At 40.1% G+C, this 15,961-nt stretch overlaps 1 protein-coding gene and 1 long non-coding RNA gene across 6 annotated transcripts in view; one reads left to right on the top strand and one right to left on the bottom strand.

Moving 5' to 3' along the window:
• Positions 1 to 5,486, top strand: part of DUSP11 (dual specificity phosphatase 11) — a 22,572-nt gene extending 17,086 nt beyond the window's left edge. For 3 of the 4 annotated variants that reach the window (XM_042932724.1, XM_042932725.1, XM_042932722.1), the window contains 5 exons: positions 734 to 794; positions 3,292 to 3,338; positions 3,613 to 3,688; positions 3,917 to 4,102; positions 5,014 to 5,486. In XM_042932724.1, the coding sequence (XP_042788658.1) occupies positions 734 to 794; positions 3,292 to 3,338; positions 3,613 to 3,688; positions 3,917 to 4,102; positions 5,014 to 5,209 (566 nt within the window). In that variant the 3' untranslated portion in view covers positions 5,210 to 5,486. The remainder of the gene's footprint in view (positions 1 to 733; positions 795 to 3,291; positions 3,339 to 3,612; positions 3,689 to 3,916; positions 4,103 to 5,013) is intronic. The other variant, XM_042932723.1, reaches the window with a different exon arrangement.
• LOC122216208 overlaps positions 1 to 15,961 on the bottom strand; it is a 26,489-nt gene extending 10,528 nt beyond the window's left edge. The window contains exon 1 of one of the 2 annotated variants that reach the window (XR_006200783.1): positions 15,892 to 15,961. This is a non-coding gene — a long non-coding RNA (uncharacterized LOC122216208). Of the gene's footprint in view, positions 1 to 1,540; positions 2,019 to 15,891 lie in introns of those variants that run through there. The other variant, XR_006200784.1, reaches the window with a different exon arrangement.

Genomic DNA, 15,961 nt, shown 5'->3' with positions numbered 1-15,961 from the left:
CAAGCAGGGGAGGGGCAGAGAGAGAGAGGGAGACACAGAATTGGAATGAGGCTCCGGGCTCCGAGCTGTCAGCACAGATCCCCACGCAGGATCCCCATGAACCATGAGGTCATGACCTGAGCCAAAGTCAGTCACTTAACCGATTGAACCACCTAGGCACCCCCGTTCTTGCTTTTTTCATTGGAAAATACTGACAGTGCTGCTCAACCGGGGGCTTCACGGGCACATAGACTGTGGCATGTGTGGAGCAGCAAATGACAGAGGAATGGAAGCGCTTTGGGAACTCATGAGTCCCACCCAAACTATTCTTTTTAATATTCAGCATCGAAAGTAAAGCATTCCATTCATTTCACTCAGAAACAAATTTCATTTTTCTTGTGGCCTGTTTTCTTTTTCACTCCCGTTTTCTATATTTAATCAGTTACTGATAGGCATTCTAGATTAAGACAGCTGGGTTCGTCTTGGTGCCATTTTACCTGACCAGGCCATCTCCAGTTTACACGACTGCATGTAAGAGGGGTGAAGCAAAATTTCCCAGACCATGAATTTTGACTTTATGTTAGATGATTCTTTATTAGTGTGTTCCTAAAATTACTCACTCCTCATCAGTTATTCCTTTTCAGGGTAGTGGTAGTGCTATGGTAACTAATAAATGGTACTCTAAAGAAAATTGTAGAACTTGTTTTTAGTGTATCTACATCACCTATTTAACTCTGTATTCCTTGTTTTGTAGACAAACTTATTGGTGTTCATTGTACTCATGGTTTAAACAGGACTGGCTATCTCATCTGCAGGTGAGTTGCCAACCCCAAGAGACAGACTGTGTTTAGGTTGCTTCGTGTACAATAGTAGGTGCAAGCCAGTTGCAAAAAATACAGTCAGCTTTGAAATGTATGAAATAGAAAGAAGTCTTGCTCCCCACCCAAAGATTACCACCAGTAATAAGTGAATACGTATTTTTTCAGACTTTAAAAATGCAGACAGATAATAAGCATATATGTGTAATTTAACGGTATAATATTTAGACATCCTGTTTTATAATATAACATGGTGAACATCTTCCTGTGAAAGTATTTGGGAACCTCATTCTTAAAATTTTTTTTAAAATGTTTATTTTTGAGAGAGAGAGCACAAGTGGGGGAGGGGGAGAGAGAGAAAGAGGGAGACACAGAATCCAAAGCAGCCTCCAGGCTCCGAGCTGTCAGCACAGAGCCCGATACCGGGCTGGAACCCATGAACCACAAGATCATGCCCTGAGCCAAAGTCGGAGGTTTAACTGACTGAGCCACCCAGGTGCCCCTCATTCTTTTTTAAAGGCTGTATTGCTTTGTTTACTGATGAACATAAAAGTCAGAAATTCTTGATATTTAAAACATTGAATTATTGAACATTCCTATACGAACAAATTTGAATATATATGCTATTTTTTGAGATAATTTGAGTCAGAATGGAATTTCTGAATCAGAAGTTGATGCTTTTATGCTTTTTGAGGACTGCTGCACTGGACTGACTTCTATTTGTTCATTCAGAAAGCACTTACTGAGCATCTGTTATGTGTAAGCACTGTGCTAGACGCTGGCAGAAAGACTTGAGAGACTTGACTTGGCCTTCAGGAACTCTAACAAGTCTAGAGAGAGAATAGACATGCAAGAATCACACAAATGCATGTGGAATTACAACTCTGACAAATGCCAAGAAGGAGAGGGACATGGTTCATGGAGGGCATATTAATAGGGAGGATTTGACTTTAGCATGGAGATTACAGAAAGTTTCTGTGGGGATGTTGGAGCTGATATCTGAAGGATGATGAGGTATTAACCTATTAGGGACTCTGGGGAGAGAATTCTGGGCATAAGGAACAGCAAGGACTGATAATAGGAAAGCGTATGCTGTGTTGGAGGAACAAGCCAGAGAGGCTGGGCCATGGGAAGTATGGTGTTAAAATGGAGCTGAAGTTCAAAAAAAAAAGGTAGCGGGGAGCACCTGGCTGGCTAAGTCGGTAGAGCAAGTGACTCTTGATCTCGGGGTCATGAGTTTGAGCCGGAGGGGCACCTGGCTGGCTCATTCAGAGGCGCATGTGACTCTTGATCTTGGAGTCATGAACTTGAGGCTTACGTTGGGTGTAGAGAGATTACTTTCACTTTTTTTTTTTTTTTTTTTTTTTTTAATTTTAGAGTGTGCAAGCAGGGGGTGGGGGCAGAGAGACACGGAGAGAGAATCTTAAGCAGTCTCCACACTCTGGGGCGCTCAACGTGGGGCTTGATCTCGTGACCCTGAGCTGAAATTTGGATGCTTATCCGTCTGAGCCACGTCGGCACCCCGAGATTACTTTTTTTTTTTTTTTTAAGTTTAAAATAGAGCTGTAGGGGCATCTGGCTGGTTCAGTCAGAAGGGCATACAACTCGATCTTGGGTTTGTGAGTTCAAGCCCCATATTGGATGTAGAGATTACTTAAAAAAAGGTTTAAAATGGAGTGTGGGGAGGAACTAGATCATGCAGGTCTGTGTTTAAGGTTTTAGACTTGATCTTCAGAGTAATCGAAAACCATTGAACTTTTTTTTGTTAAGGGTGTGGAGAATATAATCAAATTTGGATTTTCAAGTGATTATTTTGCTGAGTAGAGATTACACTGCAGGTGGAAACAAGAAGATAGGTTAGGCTTTTGTAGAAACCAGGGCATGATGGTAACTTGGACGAGGGTGTGGTGGTCATTTTGGTAGAAAGATGTGGACATATTCTAGAGATACTCAGGTAATATCATCTTTAGGATTTGTGGGTTGAAGATGAGGGTGAGGAAGAAATGGCTGACAGTGGTGGTGACTCCTAAGCTTCTGGCCCTTTACAGTTGGTTAGATAGCATTGTTTAGATACAATGTTAATATTTTTCCCAATATGTTTTTTCCTATTTGTTGGTTCCTAATAAATACTCTGTCACATTAAGTAAGTCTTCTGTTTCTAGTATATAAAACATTTTGATCAAAAAGGACTATTGTATTTTATCAGATGCCTTTTTAACAAGTACCAATTTGGTCCTGTATTTTCTTCTTTCACTTACTAACTAAATTGTTAATTACATTAATAGATTTTCTAAAGTTGGGTCATCCTTGCATCCTTGGAATGAAGTCTTTTTGTGGTCATAGTATATCATTCTTGAATAATTATTGGATTAGATGTGCTGATACTTTCTTAGGGTTTTTATATCTGTATTTGTAAATGAAATTGGACCTCTTTTGAATAAACTTGATTTCTTTCTTCTTACATATAAATGACTCAATTATGTTGTTTTGTTAGGTATTTGATTGATGTAGAAGGCATGAGGCCAGATGATGCAATTGAATGTAAGTATGAGTGTTGTCACTATTTTTCCCTTTTTATAAAAGTTGAAGGTGGAAATGTAGATGTATTTCTCAAATTTTGGAAAAAAGAAATGTTTGTAATTCATTTGCTGTGACGTAATAGTCTTTTGCCAAAAGTTTATAAAGGGATGTATCTGGAAATAGTGAGGTATTAACAGCTTGAATAATTCGTCAGTGGATTTCAGCTTTGATCTACTTTCTCTGTAAAAGACTTGTTTTTTGTACAGTTATTTCTAACAGTTCATCCACTCCTCAGTATTCAATAGGTGCCGTGGACATTGCTTGGAAAGACAAAACTATATTGAAGACCTTCAGAAGGGCCCCATCAGAAGGTACGTTGCATTTTTTATGTGAGGTTTGTGGTTAGGGAGATATGTTTGTAGATTATTTCAGCTGTACATATCCACTCTCCCTGAGGCTTACTTACTTGCTTGGGGAATCTAAACAAGGAGAGAAGTGGGGGAGGATGGCATTGTTATTTTCATGGACCAAAATGTAGTTACTAAATTGGCTACTAAATTTGGAAACCAGTAATACCGTGTGGAAATGTTCTCTTTGAGGAGTTGGGATTCCAGTGTATCCAGATCAAGTGGTTTTGAAGCCGCAACACATATGATGGAACCAGTCCACACCACTATTAAGTCTGTTAACCAAGGACAGAGGTATAACCTACATCAGACCCAAGGCTATCCAGTACCTTCTTGGCATTTCCACAGCCAGACCCAAGATCTGCAGCAGTCAGTAAGGTATCTCTTCTGTCTACTTTTCTGGAATTGAAATAGAAATTTATATCATAATTTAGTGCAAACACATAGCAATGGTGAGGAATTGATGTTTTCTGGATGATCAGTGTCAACCAGGAGGTATCATTTGCTCCATATTTTGCATTTAGAGCTGAAAAATCAAGTACAAGATGGGGGAATATGTGACTTTTCAGAGGCAGTTGAAAAATGCCTTAGAAAATTTCATTGATTCTAAACTTCGTTTAAGCCAACAATTTGATGTGATTACCAAAAAGGATCTTGCATTCTTAGGCTGCATTAATAGTGGTAAAGTTTACAGAATAAGGAAGGGTGTTATTTAAGAGTAAATACAGATTATAGAGAAAGTAGTGAAACTCCAGTATGATATATTTACTGATCTTGCTTTTGAAACAATTAAACTTCAATCTTAATTTTCCACATTTGTTACATGTCCCATAATTAGAATTCTATACTTTATAACTAATTTACATATGTATTTAAAGTGAAAGCAGCTTCCTGTTTTTAAAAATAAATACCTTATTCTGTCTCATGTCAACTCTGCCAGACTTGGGGAGAAAGTATTTGATTAGAAAAGTGTGGGCATTTATCTGTGTAGGGAAAGTGGAATGGCTCCTGGAAACCTACCATGTGCCAAGGTGTTGTGGTAGGTAATTTAATTACGTTGTCTTAATTTACCTTGAAAACAACCCATGAAGATGGAAGGTATTGGCTCCATTTTATAAAGAACTAAGAAATCCAAAGATTAAGCAACTTATCTGCTAAGGTTATACAGGTAGAAAACAGTAGAGCCAGAATATCTATGTATTATTTTATAAAGCTTATTATATATTTTATTAAACTAATAATAATTAATTGCTTTTTTGTTTGTTTGTTTGTTTGTTTGTTTGTTTAAGAAAATTTTCACAGAATCAGAACGTTTCCCAGAGAGGCCATATCCCTCCTCCTGGGCCCCCTGGAGAGGACTATTCACAATTGAGGTACTCTTGGAATGTAATGCCAAATGCCAGTCAAGTAGCCCAGAATAAAAGGTGGTATCCTGGCACTTACTACGGACTATCCTATCCAGCCTATTGTGGATGGACCGAATGACACAAACCTATCCTGGAAATCTCTCTGTGGATAGAGCAAGACTGAAGACAGCTGGAGTGACTTTTTATAAGATCAGATCAAATGAGGTTTATAATCTGCTTCATTCCTCCCTCATGTGTTCAAACTTAAGGAAAAATTACATTGATACTTACCTCTTTGATGAGAAATTTGCAGTATTTACAACAGTAAAGGAAATAATCTGTCATTCAGTCTTAAGTTTTTTTAAAGAAGATGATATTTTAGAACTGATAAAGTAATAAAGAATTTCTCTCGTGAATTATTTTTCAAAAATTCTGTTTTCTTGGGGTGCCTGGGTGGTTCATTTAAATGTCTGACTCTTGATTTCAGCTCAGGTCATGATCTCACAGTTTGTGAGATCAAGCTGTGTGTTGGGCTCTGTGCTGACAGTGTGGAGCCTGCCTGGGATCCCCCCCCCCCCCCCCCCCCGCCTCTCACGCTCTCGCTCTCAAAATAAATAAGTAAAACTTAAAATTCTGTCTTCTTTATCCATGATTTCCTTCTGACCAATTTTGTGATAGGAGTGTATGTGCAGAAATTTTTAGTGTTCTTCTCATATTCTATTAATGACCCAATCATTAAGGGTATCTTTTTTTCCCCCTAACTGTTCAAGATTTCTGTTACCATCTACCTAAGAGTCCAACCATCTCCTTAGAACCTAATCACTACTTGAAATTAGTAATTGTATTTTTGTGATTAGACATTTCTTTCTTTGGAAGCCTGTTGTAGGATTTGACCAACTTCTTTCACTGAATTGTCAGATATGCCATCTAACACAGGAATGGGTAAACTTTTAGGAATTGACTATCAGTTGGGCAAGAAACTGATTGAGAAACCAGAATGCTGGGGAATTTGCCTGACAGGGTAATTGTTATCTACTGAGTAGAACTATTTGGAAAACTGGAAAACTTTTATAGACCATAAAAGTTATTTAATGAACAGAAGAGGATACAACATTTAAAGCCTGAGATATAGGAAAACTTGTAGACGACAAGCATGGCTCCTTGTGTTATTGCTTCTCTGTTGAACATAAACCTACTGGGATCTTTTTCCACTGGCCTCACAGCAGAGTGGTGCCTTGATCTTGACTTCTAAGTTCTTTTCCGCTGGTATACCTCTGGAACATGCAGATGGATCACTTGGGAGGTGTTAAATATTCTGAGTTGCAAAGAAGCCAGAGACCTTAGTTTGCTCAAGAAAGTGCCTCACTAACATGACATCCAAGCCTCTGTAGATACTTGGTGAATACCTGGGCGACCTGGCTTCACTTTTTTAAAGCCTCTGACTTTGAAGATTTGTATCCTAGAATGTCTCGTGCTGCATGTGATAGGTATTTTCTTTATGCTCTTTTACATACCAACATGTGGAACCTGACTCTCAGGAAGTGCTCTTCTAGTTCAACCACTGCCCTGGCCCATGTCTAATTAGCTCAGTTGGGCTGCTAACCTTCATCTAAGTGATGGCTCATGACAGGTTCCTGTGCCTGACACATGTAGTTCTTCTTGCTAAAAGGTTATTCTTGCAGAATTGTTCCCCAGGATACATCATGAAGGCTCACTTGGACTGAAATTGGAGCAAGACAACTGGTGAGGCGTGAAAGAACAAGCAGGGGCAGGTATGGGAATCCAGCTTCGCTGATAGTTTTCCTTGGAAGCAGTTTCTAAGGAGGACATTGCCAGCACAAGTGCCATGATTATAAGCACTGCTACCTTCGAAACATGTGACCCTATCATGCCCTCTGTCCCCTTCCCTTTCAGTTGTCAACATGGTTTGTTAAAAAAATATATATATATATTAGTCTCCGTTTGCTATCTCATGTCTCATTCTGCACCACACTAGAGTTGTGGCTTCCACTCGCACCGCACCATCGTTAAGACCTCTGGCAAAAGGGACCAGCGACTCCCTTTTTTTTCAGAGGTCTTCAGGGGCCTTTTAAGCTTTTAGAGTTTTCATTTTTATTTTTAAAAAATGTATGAGTAGTTTAAAATTCAAATAGTTCTGGGGTACCTGGATGGCTCAGTCAGTTAAGCATCCAACTCTGGACTTTGGCTCAGGTCATGATCTCGCGATTCGTGAGTTGGAGATGGTTCGTGAGTTTGAGCCCTACATCAGGCTCTATGCTGACAGCACAGGGCCTGTTTGGGATTCTTTTTCTCCTTCCCTCTATGTTCCTCCCCCTCTTGTGCCCTCTCTCTCTCAAAATAAATAAATAAATTTAAAAATTAAAATAAAAAAATTCAAATAGTTCTACTGAGATTACCATGGAAAAGGATAGTTCCCTGTCTGCCCTACCCCTGGCTATCACTCCCCAAACACTGAGTAGTTTTGCATTATCTTCTAGTATTTGCCTCCATGTTTAAATACTATGCTTATTTAGCCACTTGTTGATTTTTCCATTTGTGATACTACCTGTTACCCTCCCGCTGTGGAAGATGAGGATTTAGTTCGTGCACATCACTTACCCACATGCACACTTCTAGTCCTTCATCTCTTCAGTATATTTCCCAATTTATGGTTCAGTCAATATTCCAGGTTCATGTTTACTAGGCAGCTGTTGTTCACCTCTGAGCCACAGCATGCCGGGATTCTGTTCCTCTCTTCTATAGCTTCTGTCCTCATTTTGCCTCGTTTGTTTGCTTCTTTTCCCTGCACCTCTTACTGGTTCATCCCCCAAATCCCAACACCACTGTAACGTTCTCATACGGATATGATAGATGCAGATCCTTTTTTGCTTGAAATCTTTCCTGGAGCCCTCTTGGTCTTTTCCAGGTTGGATGCTATATTCATGTGCTCGGGCTGCCTTAACAAAGTACCAGACTGGGCAGCTTCAACAACAGGAATTTATTTTCTCACGGCTCAAGGGGCTAGACATCTGAGCTCAAGGTGCCAGCAAGGTTGGTCTCTTCTGTGTTTACAGACAGCAGTCTTCTCCCTTTGTCCTGGCATGTTCCTCCATCTGTGACTGTCCAGATTCCCTCTTCTTATAAGTACACCAGTGGTATTGCATTAGTGCCCATGCTTATCACCTCATTTAAACGTATTACCTCTTTATTTATTTTTAAATATTTATTTATTTTGGGCAGAGCACAAGTAGGGGAGGAACAGAGGGAGACAGAGGATCATAAGTGGGTTCTGTGCTGACAGGCTGACAGCAGCGAGCCCAATGTGGGGCTCGAACCTACAAACTGTGAGATCGTGACCCGAGCTGAAGTCAGACACTGAACCAACTGAGCCACCTAGGTGCCCTGACATATTGCCTCTTTAAAGACCCTATCTCCAGGGGCACCTGGGTGGCTCAGTCAGTTAAGCATCTGACTCTTGATTTCAGTCAGGTCATGATTTCTTGGTTCATGAGTTCGAGCCCCATGTTGGGCTCTGCACTAACAGTGTGGAGTCTGCTTGGGATTCTCTCTCTCCCTCTCTTTCTGCCCCTCCCCTGCTATACTCTGTCTCTCTCAGAATAAATAAACATTAAAAATAATAATAAAGACCCTCCAAATCATATTCTGAGGTCCTGAAGGTTAGGGTGACTTCAACATTTGAATTTGTTGGGAATGGGGGGATGGCACAACTCAGCCCATGATGGGAAGTTTGATAGTTCTCTATATCTGGAGCATAGCTGTTGTCCCGGGATTTCTTTTCACTGTCATTCTGGTCATTTCTTATACCCCTCTTTTATTTCCTGGGTCCCATAGCTGAGACTTTCATGGTGCACTTCCCTGTTTGGGGGAATATATCCCTCTATAGCTTCCCAGGGAGAGTTAATGGGATGTAAATTTTTCAAGACTTTTGCATGTCTGAAATGTGTTTTATTTTATTCTTCAACCCCGTTGATAATTTGCTAGGCTATAGACTTGTATGTAGGCACTTTTAAATGCATTTACTCATTGTTTCCCACATTTTGTTGTTGCTCTTGAAACCCTGTGTTCTGATTCCTGAACTTTCATTTGTGACTTGTAATTTTTCTCTGTGAAAGCTTTAGGATCTTTACCTCAAATGTCCTGAAATTTCATATGTTTAAAAATGTGGGTTATTTTAAAATTTGCAACACTATATACTTAGTGAGCCCTTTCAGCCTGGCAAGTTGTATATATCAGTCCTGGGAAATTTTCTTTCAGTTTTATCCTTTCTATTTCAGGAACTTCTATTAGTTGAACATTGGATTTTTTTTTTTTAATGTACCTCCAAATTAATTATTCTTTTCCTCTTATTTTCCATTTTTAACTTTTTGGATTTTTTTTTTTAATCAGGAGAATTTCTTCAGCTTTATCTTCTACCTTCCATATATTATGTTCTGAATGCCTTTTTTTCCAAGCACTTTTTTTTTAAATGAACGTATTCTCTCTCTTCAAAGTTATCAATTATTTTTAGGTTCCTTCTGTTTCCTGAATCACCTGTTTTCTTTTTGTTTGTCTGTTTGTTGATGCCTGTCTCTCATATTAGAGGTGTTATTGAAATATTTGGTGACCTTTGCCCATCTTTTTGTACTTAAGATTGAGGCCCTAGCACACCTGGGTGGCTCAGTTGGTTGAGCATCTGACCCTTGATTTCATCTCAGGTCTTGATCTCAGGGTCATGAGTTCAGGACCCCTGTTGGGGTCTGTGCTGAACATGCATCCTACTTAAAAAAAAAAAAAAAAGATTGAAGCCCTCAAAACTGATGGCAGCTCTGGTTGTCTCATGGTGGAGTTGTAATAATGTCAATTTGCTTTTTGTTTACTTTCCCCTTGCCACACGCATTTAGATTTTATTTTTCTCCATTTGACAATAATTTTATTGCTCTCTCTCATCTACCATTTGGTATCTCTCCCATTCTCTTGTGAGTTTTTAATCAGTAAAAATTTCTTTACTTTCATTTTGGGTAGGAACTATAGATACAGATAGGAGTTCAGTCCAGCCAGTATAATGAGCCTCTGTTGCCAATAAAACTGGGTTTGGGGTTAATCCTCAGTCTGGTAAGCTTGATTTTTATGCATTATGTCCCAGGAGCATGGGCCATTGAGCGTCCTAAGTCATGATTTGGCCCTGTAATGTCAGCCACAAGCACTCTTGATGTGGAGGGAGACCCCATCTAGGAACCTGTCTGAACCACCTTTCTAACGTAGTTCTAACAACTGCCCCCAGAATTATGTCCTGAAAACAAGCTCATTGTGTTATTCCCCTTTTGGAAATTTTGGATGGTCATGGCCTTTGGAGTCCACGTCCAACTCCCTGTCAAGGCCTTTTGTGATCTGACTCCGAGCTGATTTTAAAACCTCTGCTAGGGGCGCCTGGGTGACTCAATCAGTTAAGCGTCTGACTTTGGCTCAGGTCATGATCTCACAGTTTGTGAGTTCGAGCCGCACATCGGGCTCTGTGCTGACCACTCAGAGCCTGGAGCCTGCTTCAGATTCTGTCTCCCTTTCTCTCTGCCCCTCCCCCACTGGTGCTTTGTCTCTGTGTCTCTCAAAAATAAATACTAAAAAAAACACAACTCTGCTATATTCTACTCCATTCTTCAGTGTGCAATTTCCTGAGTACATTCTGTTGAACATTTATGGGTACCATGTCTTTGTCTTCCAGGTTGTTCCCTTGCCTGTAATGGCTTTGCAGCGTCTATAAGCAAATCATTCCCTTTCTTGAAGCCCATCTCAGTAAAGTCTTCTCTCCCAACTCTACCCACTATTGAATCATTCCTTTTCCTACAAGGTATCTTGTATCACTATTTAGCATTCATTTCATTTATATCTCTTGTTACATGACACACAGGTTCCAAGCAGTCTCAGATTCCCTCAATCCCCTCTTCCTTCATGAAGGTGCCATCTGGGGGCACTTGCATGGCTCAGTTGTTAAGTGTCTGACTCCTGATTTCAGCTGAGGTCGTGATCTCATGGTTCATGAGTTTAAGCTCCGTGTCAGCTCTGTGCTGTCGGTGCAGAGACTGCTTGGGATCCTCTCCCTCTGTCTGCCCCTCTCCTGCTTGTATGCTTTCTCTCTCCCAAAATAAATAAATAAACTTAAAAAAAAAAAAAAAAAAAAAGAAGGCGCCATCTCCCTCCTGGCCCACACTCTCCTTTTTTGCCTTGCCAGCAAACTTTATTGCATTCCCTAAGCTACAAGAGCCCAAGTTACACTGGGCCTGCACGGCCCTTACAGCCTCTACACCAGCCCTCTCTCTTATGTCATTTATCCACTTTAGAGTTGCAGGAGATGCTATACTGCAGGCCACAGGATCTGGCTTTCTGAGCTGCCACGAAGGGATGATCAGAAGAGTGGAGGAGTCAGCTCCCACTGTGGGGAGCCTTAATTAATGGAACACAGAGGACAGGAGGGAGCCTGGCAAGCAAATTTCCCCCTCCTTTGTCTCCTCTGTGGACTACCGTCAAGAAAAGTTTTCCTTTCAAGCCTTCCAGAGAAGTCTAGCCCACGGAGTGAACACATATGCCAACAACCTGTGTGTCTTCCGGCTCACCGTGAAGTCTGCCTATAAGGCAGTCCATTACCTCACATTGCTTTGCCTCTTTCCTTGCTTCACTTCCCTTTTTTCCTAACCCTAACAGTCTGTTCGCGCATATCCCACATAAAACATCAGCACTTTAATCCTTGCCTCAGGTTTTGCTTTCCAGAGGACCTAGGTAAGATACTCAAGCATTTGTTAATAAATTTGGCAGTCACAGTTTCTGTAGTTTTTAATTTTTTTTTAACATTTATTCATTTTTGAGAGAGAGAGAGCGTGCAAGTGGGGGAGGAGCAGAGGAGGAAGCTCTAGGCTCTGAGCTGTCAGCACAGAGCCTGATGCAGGACTCGAACCCACAAACTGTGAGGTCATGACCTGAGCCGAAGTTGGATGCTTAACCCACTGAGCCACCCAGGCTCCCCAGCAGTCACAGTTTTTAACCATTGTTCAACCATACATATGAGAATGGGAAGTACCAGAGCTCTTCCACTGATGTGACATTGAGATCCTATCTTTAGGAATATAGAAATGTCAATTATATTCAAGTTAACAATTTAGCAAGGATAGTCTACCGACTTATAGGTAGGCATTCATTTTGGAGGTAATTTTCACATGCCTTGGGAATAGTTTTTGAAGTCTTGGTGTCTTCAAAACCCATTTATTCACATAACACTTCCAAGATTAGAATCATTTTATCAGATGGAAACAGATATACCTATTTATACAAGATACACAGATATGCATATTTATATACTGCAGAGGAGAACAAGGTTGATAATCTTGTGAAAGTTCTCATTTAACCAACACCAAATTAGATCTTTTGAACTAATTTCATGATAGTGATCTCTTCCCCTGCAACTGTAGTAAAGGGATCTTTATCTCTGAAATGACTTAACAGTAAAATTCATCCTTTTTTCATGTACAGTTCTATTAGTTTCTACAAATATACTGTTTTATAACTACTACCACAGTTGAGAACCTTGCCATCACGCCCAAAACTTCCCTCATATCATTTTGTAATTAACTTCTCCCACCAACCCTAGGCCCTGACAACTGCTGATTTGTTTTGTCTCTGTATTGTTTGCCTTTTTTTAGAACGTCATGTAAGTGAAATCAAACAGCATGTAGCCTTTTGGATGTGATTTCTTTCAAATAGCATGACGCCTTTGAGATCCGTCCATGTCATCGAGGGGGATCGATAGTTGATTCCCTTTTTGTTGCTGAGTTAGTTTTTTATTGTATGGATATACCACAGTTTGTTTATCCATCTACCAGTTGATAGACTTCCAGTTTTTTACTTTTGAACAAAGTTGCTATAAACATTTGTATAGAGGTTTTTGTGTGAACATCTGCATTTATTTCCCTTGGAGGGAGACTGCTGCTATGAGGTCAGCGCGTGTTTAATTTTAGAAGAAACTGCCAAATTTTTTCAAAATGGCTGTACTATTTTATATCCTCATCAGCAGGGTATAGGAGTTCCAGTTGCTCACATCCCTACGAGCACTTAGTATTTATTTATTTTTTTATTTTTTATTTTTTCCAATATATGAAATTTATTGTCAAATTGGTTTCCATACAACACCCAGTGCTCATCCCAAAAGGTGCCCTCCTCAACACCCATCCCCCACCCTCCCGTCCCTCCCACCCCCCATCAACCCTCAGTTTGTTCTGTTTTTAACAGTCGAGCACTTAGTATTTAAAGTGTACAACTTGATACTTTGATATGTATATAATCATGAAACCCTTTCCACAATTAATATAGAACATATCTATTACCCCAAAGTTTCCTTGTGCTGCTTTGTAATTTCCTTTTTCCTTTGATGGAAAGGCCCCCTATCCAAGCAGCCACTGATCTGCTTTCTATCACTGTAGTTTTATTTAAGTGGAATCATACAGTATGTACTATTTTTAAGTCTGACTTTTTTTATTCAGCATGATTATTTTGAGATCCATCCACGTTATTGTTATGGCACAATAGTTGGTTCCCTTTTATTGCCAAGTTGTAGTCCATTGTATGGATATATGATTTGTTTATCCATTCACTTGATGAACATTTGAGTTGTTTCCAGCTTTAGGTGGTTATAAATAAGCTGCTATAAACGGAGCGACTTTTCTTTAAATGTCTATTTTTAATCAACTTTATTGAGGCATAATGCATGATTTATTGTCCATAAAATGTATTTTCTAAGTGTATAGTTTGATGAATTTTGACAAAGTCATACTCCCCTTATAACTACCACTACATGAAGAAACAGAACATCGACAGGCTTCACAGCAAAGATTCCCTTGGCGTCCTTTCCAGTCCATCCAGGTCTCCCACTCCTCCATTCCCAACCACTATTTTGCTTTCCAGTCAGTCTAGAATAAGTTTGCAATTCCTACAGTGTTGTAGAAAAGGGATCATTCAGTAATATATTCTAGTTTCTTGATTTTTTTTTCAGAGGTTTTTAGATTCATCCATGTTGCAAATATTGTTGCAAGTATCAGTAATTTATTCCTTTTTGTTACTATTTCATTGTATGAATTTACCAGTTTGTCCGCTGATCTGTTCTTGGGCATTGGGTTGTTTCCAGTTTTTTGCTATTAAGAGTAAAGTTGCAGGTCACCTGGGTGGCACAGTCTGTTAAGCATCCAACTTCGGCTCAGGTCATGATCTCATGGTTTGTGGGTTCGAGTCCCACATCTGGCTCTGTACTGTCAGCACAGAGCCTGGAGCCCACTTCAGATTCTGTGTCTCCCTCTCTTTGCCCCTCCCCCGCTTGCACTCTTTCTCTCTTAAAAACAAACATTAAAAAAAAAAAAAGAGTAAAGTTGCTATGAACATTCACGTATTAAACTTTGTTAGGTACGTGTTTTCCTTTCTCCTGGAAAATGCAAAGGAATGAAATGCAAAGTAAATATACATTTAATTTTTTAAGAAACTACCACACTCTTTTCCAAAGTGGTTATACTATTTTATAAAATTCAGATCAGCAATATACGAGGATACCAATTATGTTTGACAACACTTATACTATCAGTCTTCTAAATTTTAGTTGTGTGGGTGTGTAGTAGTAGCTCATTATGTTTTAAATTTGTATTACTCTGATGACTAATGATGTTGAGCATCTTTTCATGTGTTTATTGGCCTGAATCACAGATCCTTTATAAAGTGTTCAAATTTGTCACCCATTCTTAATTAGGTTGTTTTCTCTTACTGAGTTGTAGGTGTTCTTTATGTACTCTGGATACCAGTCTTTTGTCAGAATATCTTTTAGAGGGCAGTTGGGTGGCTCAGTTGGTTAAGTCTAACTTCAGCTCAGGTCATGATCTCAGAGTTGGTTTGAGCTCCACCACGAGCTCTCTGCCTGGAGCCTCTCTACCTCAAAGCCTGGAGCCTGCTTTGGATTGTGTCTCCCTCTCTCTCTGCCCCATGCCACCCCCAGCTCATGCTCTGTCTCAAAAATAAATAAACATTAAAAAAAAATTTTTTAATATCTTTTACACCTATATATATTCCCACTGTGTTCAAGCCCATGCTTCTCTTTACTATCCCTTAAGTGGGGGAAGGCCATAAGTGTCTCAGAGCCTTTGAACTCTCTTTATTGCCTGGAATGCTGTTCTCCCAGTTAAACAGACCTCCTCCAGTTACTGTTCAAAGGGCCCTTTCTGGTGAGCTCTTAACCATCCTATTTGAAATAGCAATACCCTCGGCCAGGCATTCCTCCCTTTCCTTTATTTTTTCTCCATAGCACATATCCACCCGAATATAACAATTCGGGTAAATAACAAATTCGGTAAATAACAAATATTTGTTATTTACTTGCGTAAATTTACCTGTTTTCCTGTGTAAAGAAAAGTATGGACCAAGATGAACCGGAACCATAAAAAACATGGAAAATAATTATTTGCAGCCTCTCTTAGAGGCTGATACACTTAGAGACGACAAATCTCTGAACCTGCTAGAAGCAGGAAGAGGTTGATTTCACCAACGTACTGTCACCTCTTAAGTACCCAAAGCAAATCGCGGTCCACTCCAGAGCTTTCCTAAATGACCGCACCGTTGCAAGAAGGAAACAAGTTCCGTCCGTCCCCGAAAAGAACTGTAGCTGAGATGAATGTGGAGTTCATCCTGGCCAACACTGTTCTTTGCACAAGAAGAAACCGATGTCTCCCCCAACGCCAAAACGCGTTGGAGAAAGGCTGAGACGCGCCCTGAAACCTCAGCGTCCGGCCCGCGGATCCTTACCGTCCCCATAGCCGGAAGTGACAGATGGGGCCCTGGCTCCCATTTGCGTCCGCCGGCGTCTCTCAGGCTG

The sequence above is a fragment of the Panthera leo genome, chromosome A3 (assembly GCF_018350215.1).
Source record: "Panthera leo isolate Ple1 chromosome A3, P.leo_Ple1_pat1.1, whole genome shotgun sequence".
Classification (NCBI taxonomy): domain Eukaryota; kingdom Metazoa; phylum Chordata; class Mammalia; order Carnivora; family Felidae; genus Panthera; species Panthera leo.
The sequence above is the reverse complement of the archived record's forward strand: the minus strand, read 5'-3'. Positions and strand labels throughout refer to the sequence as shown.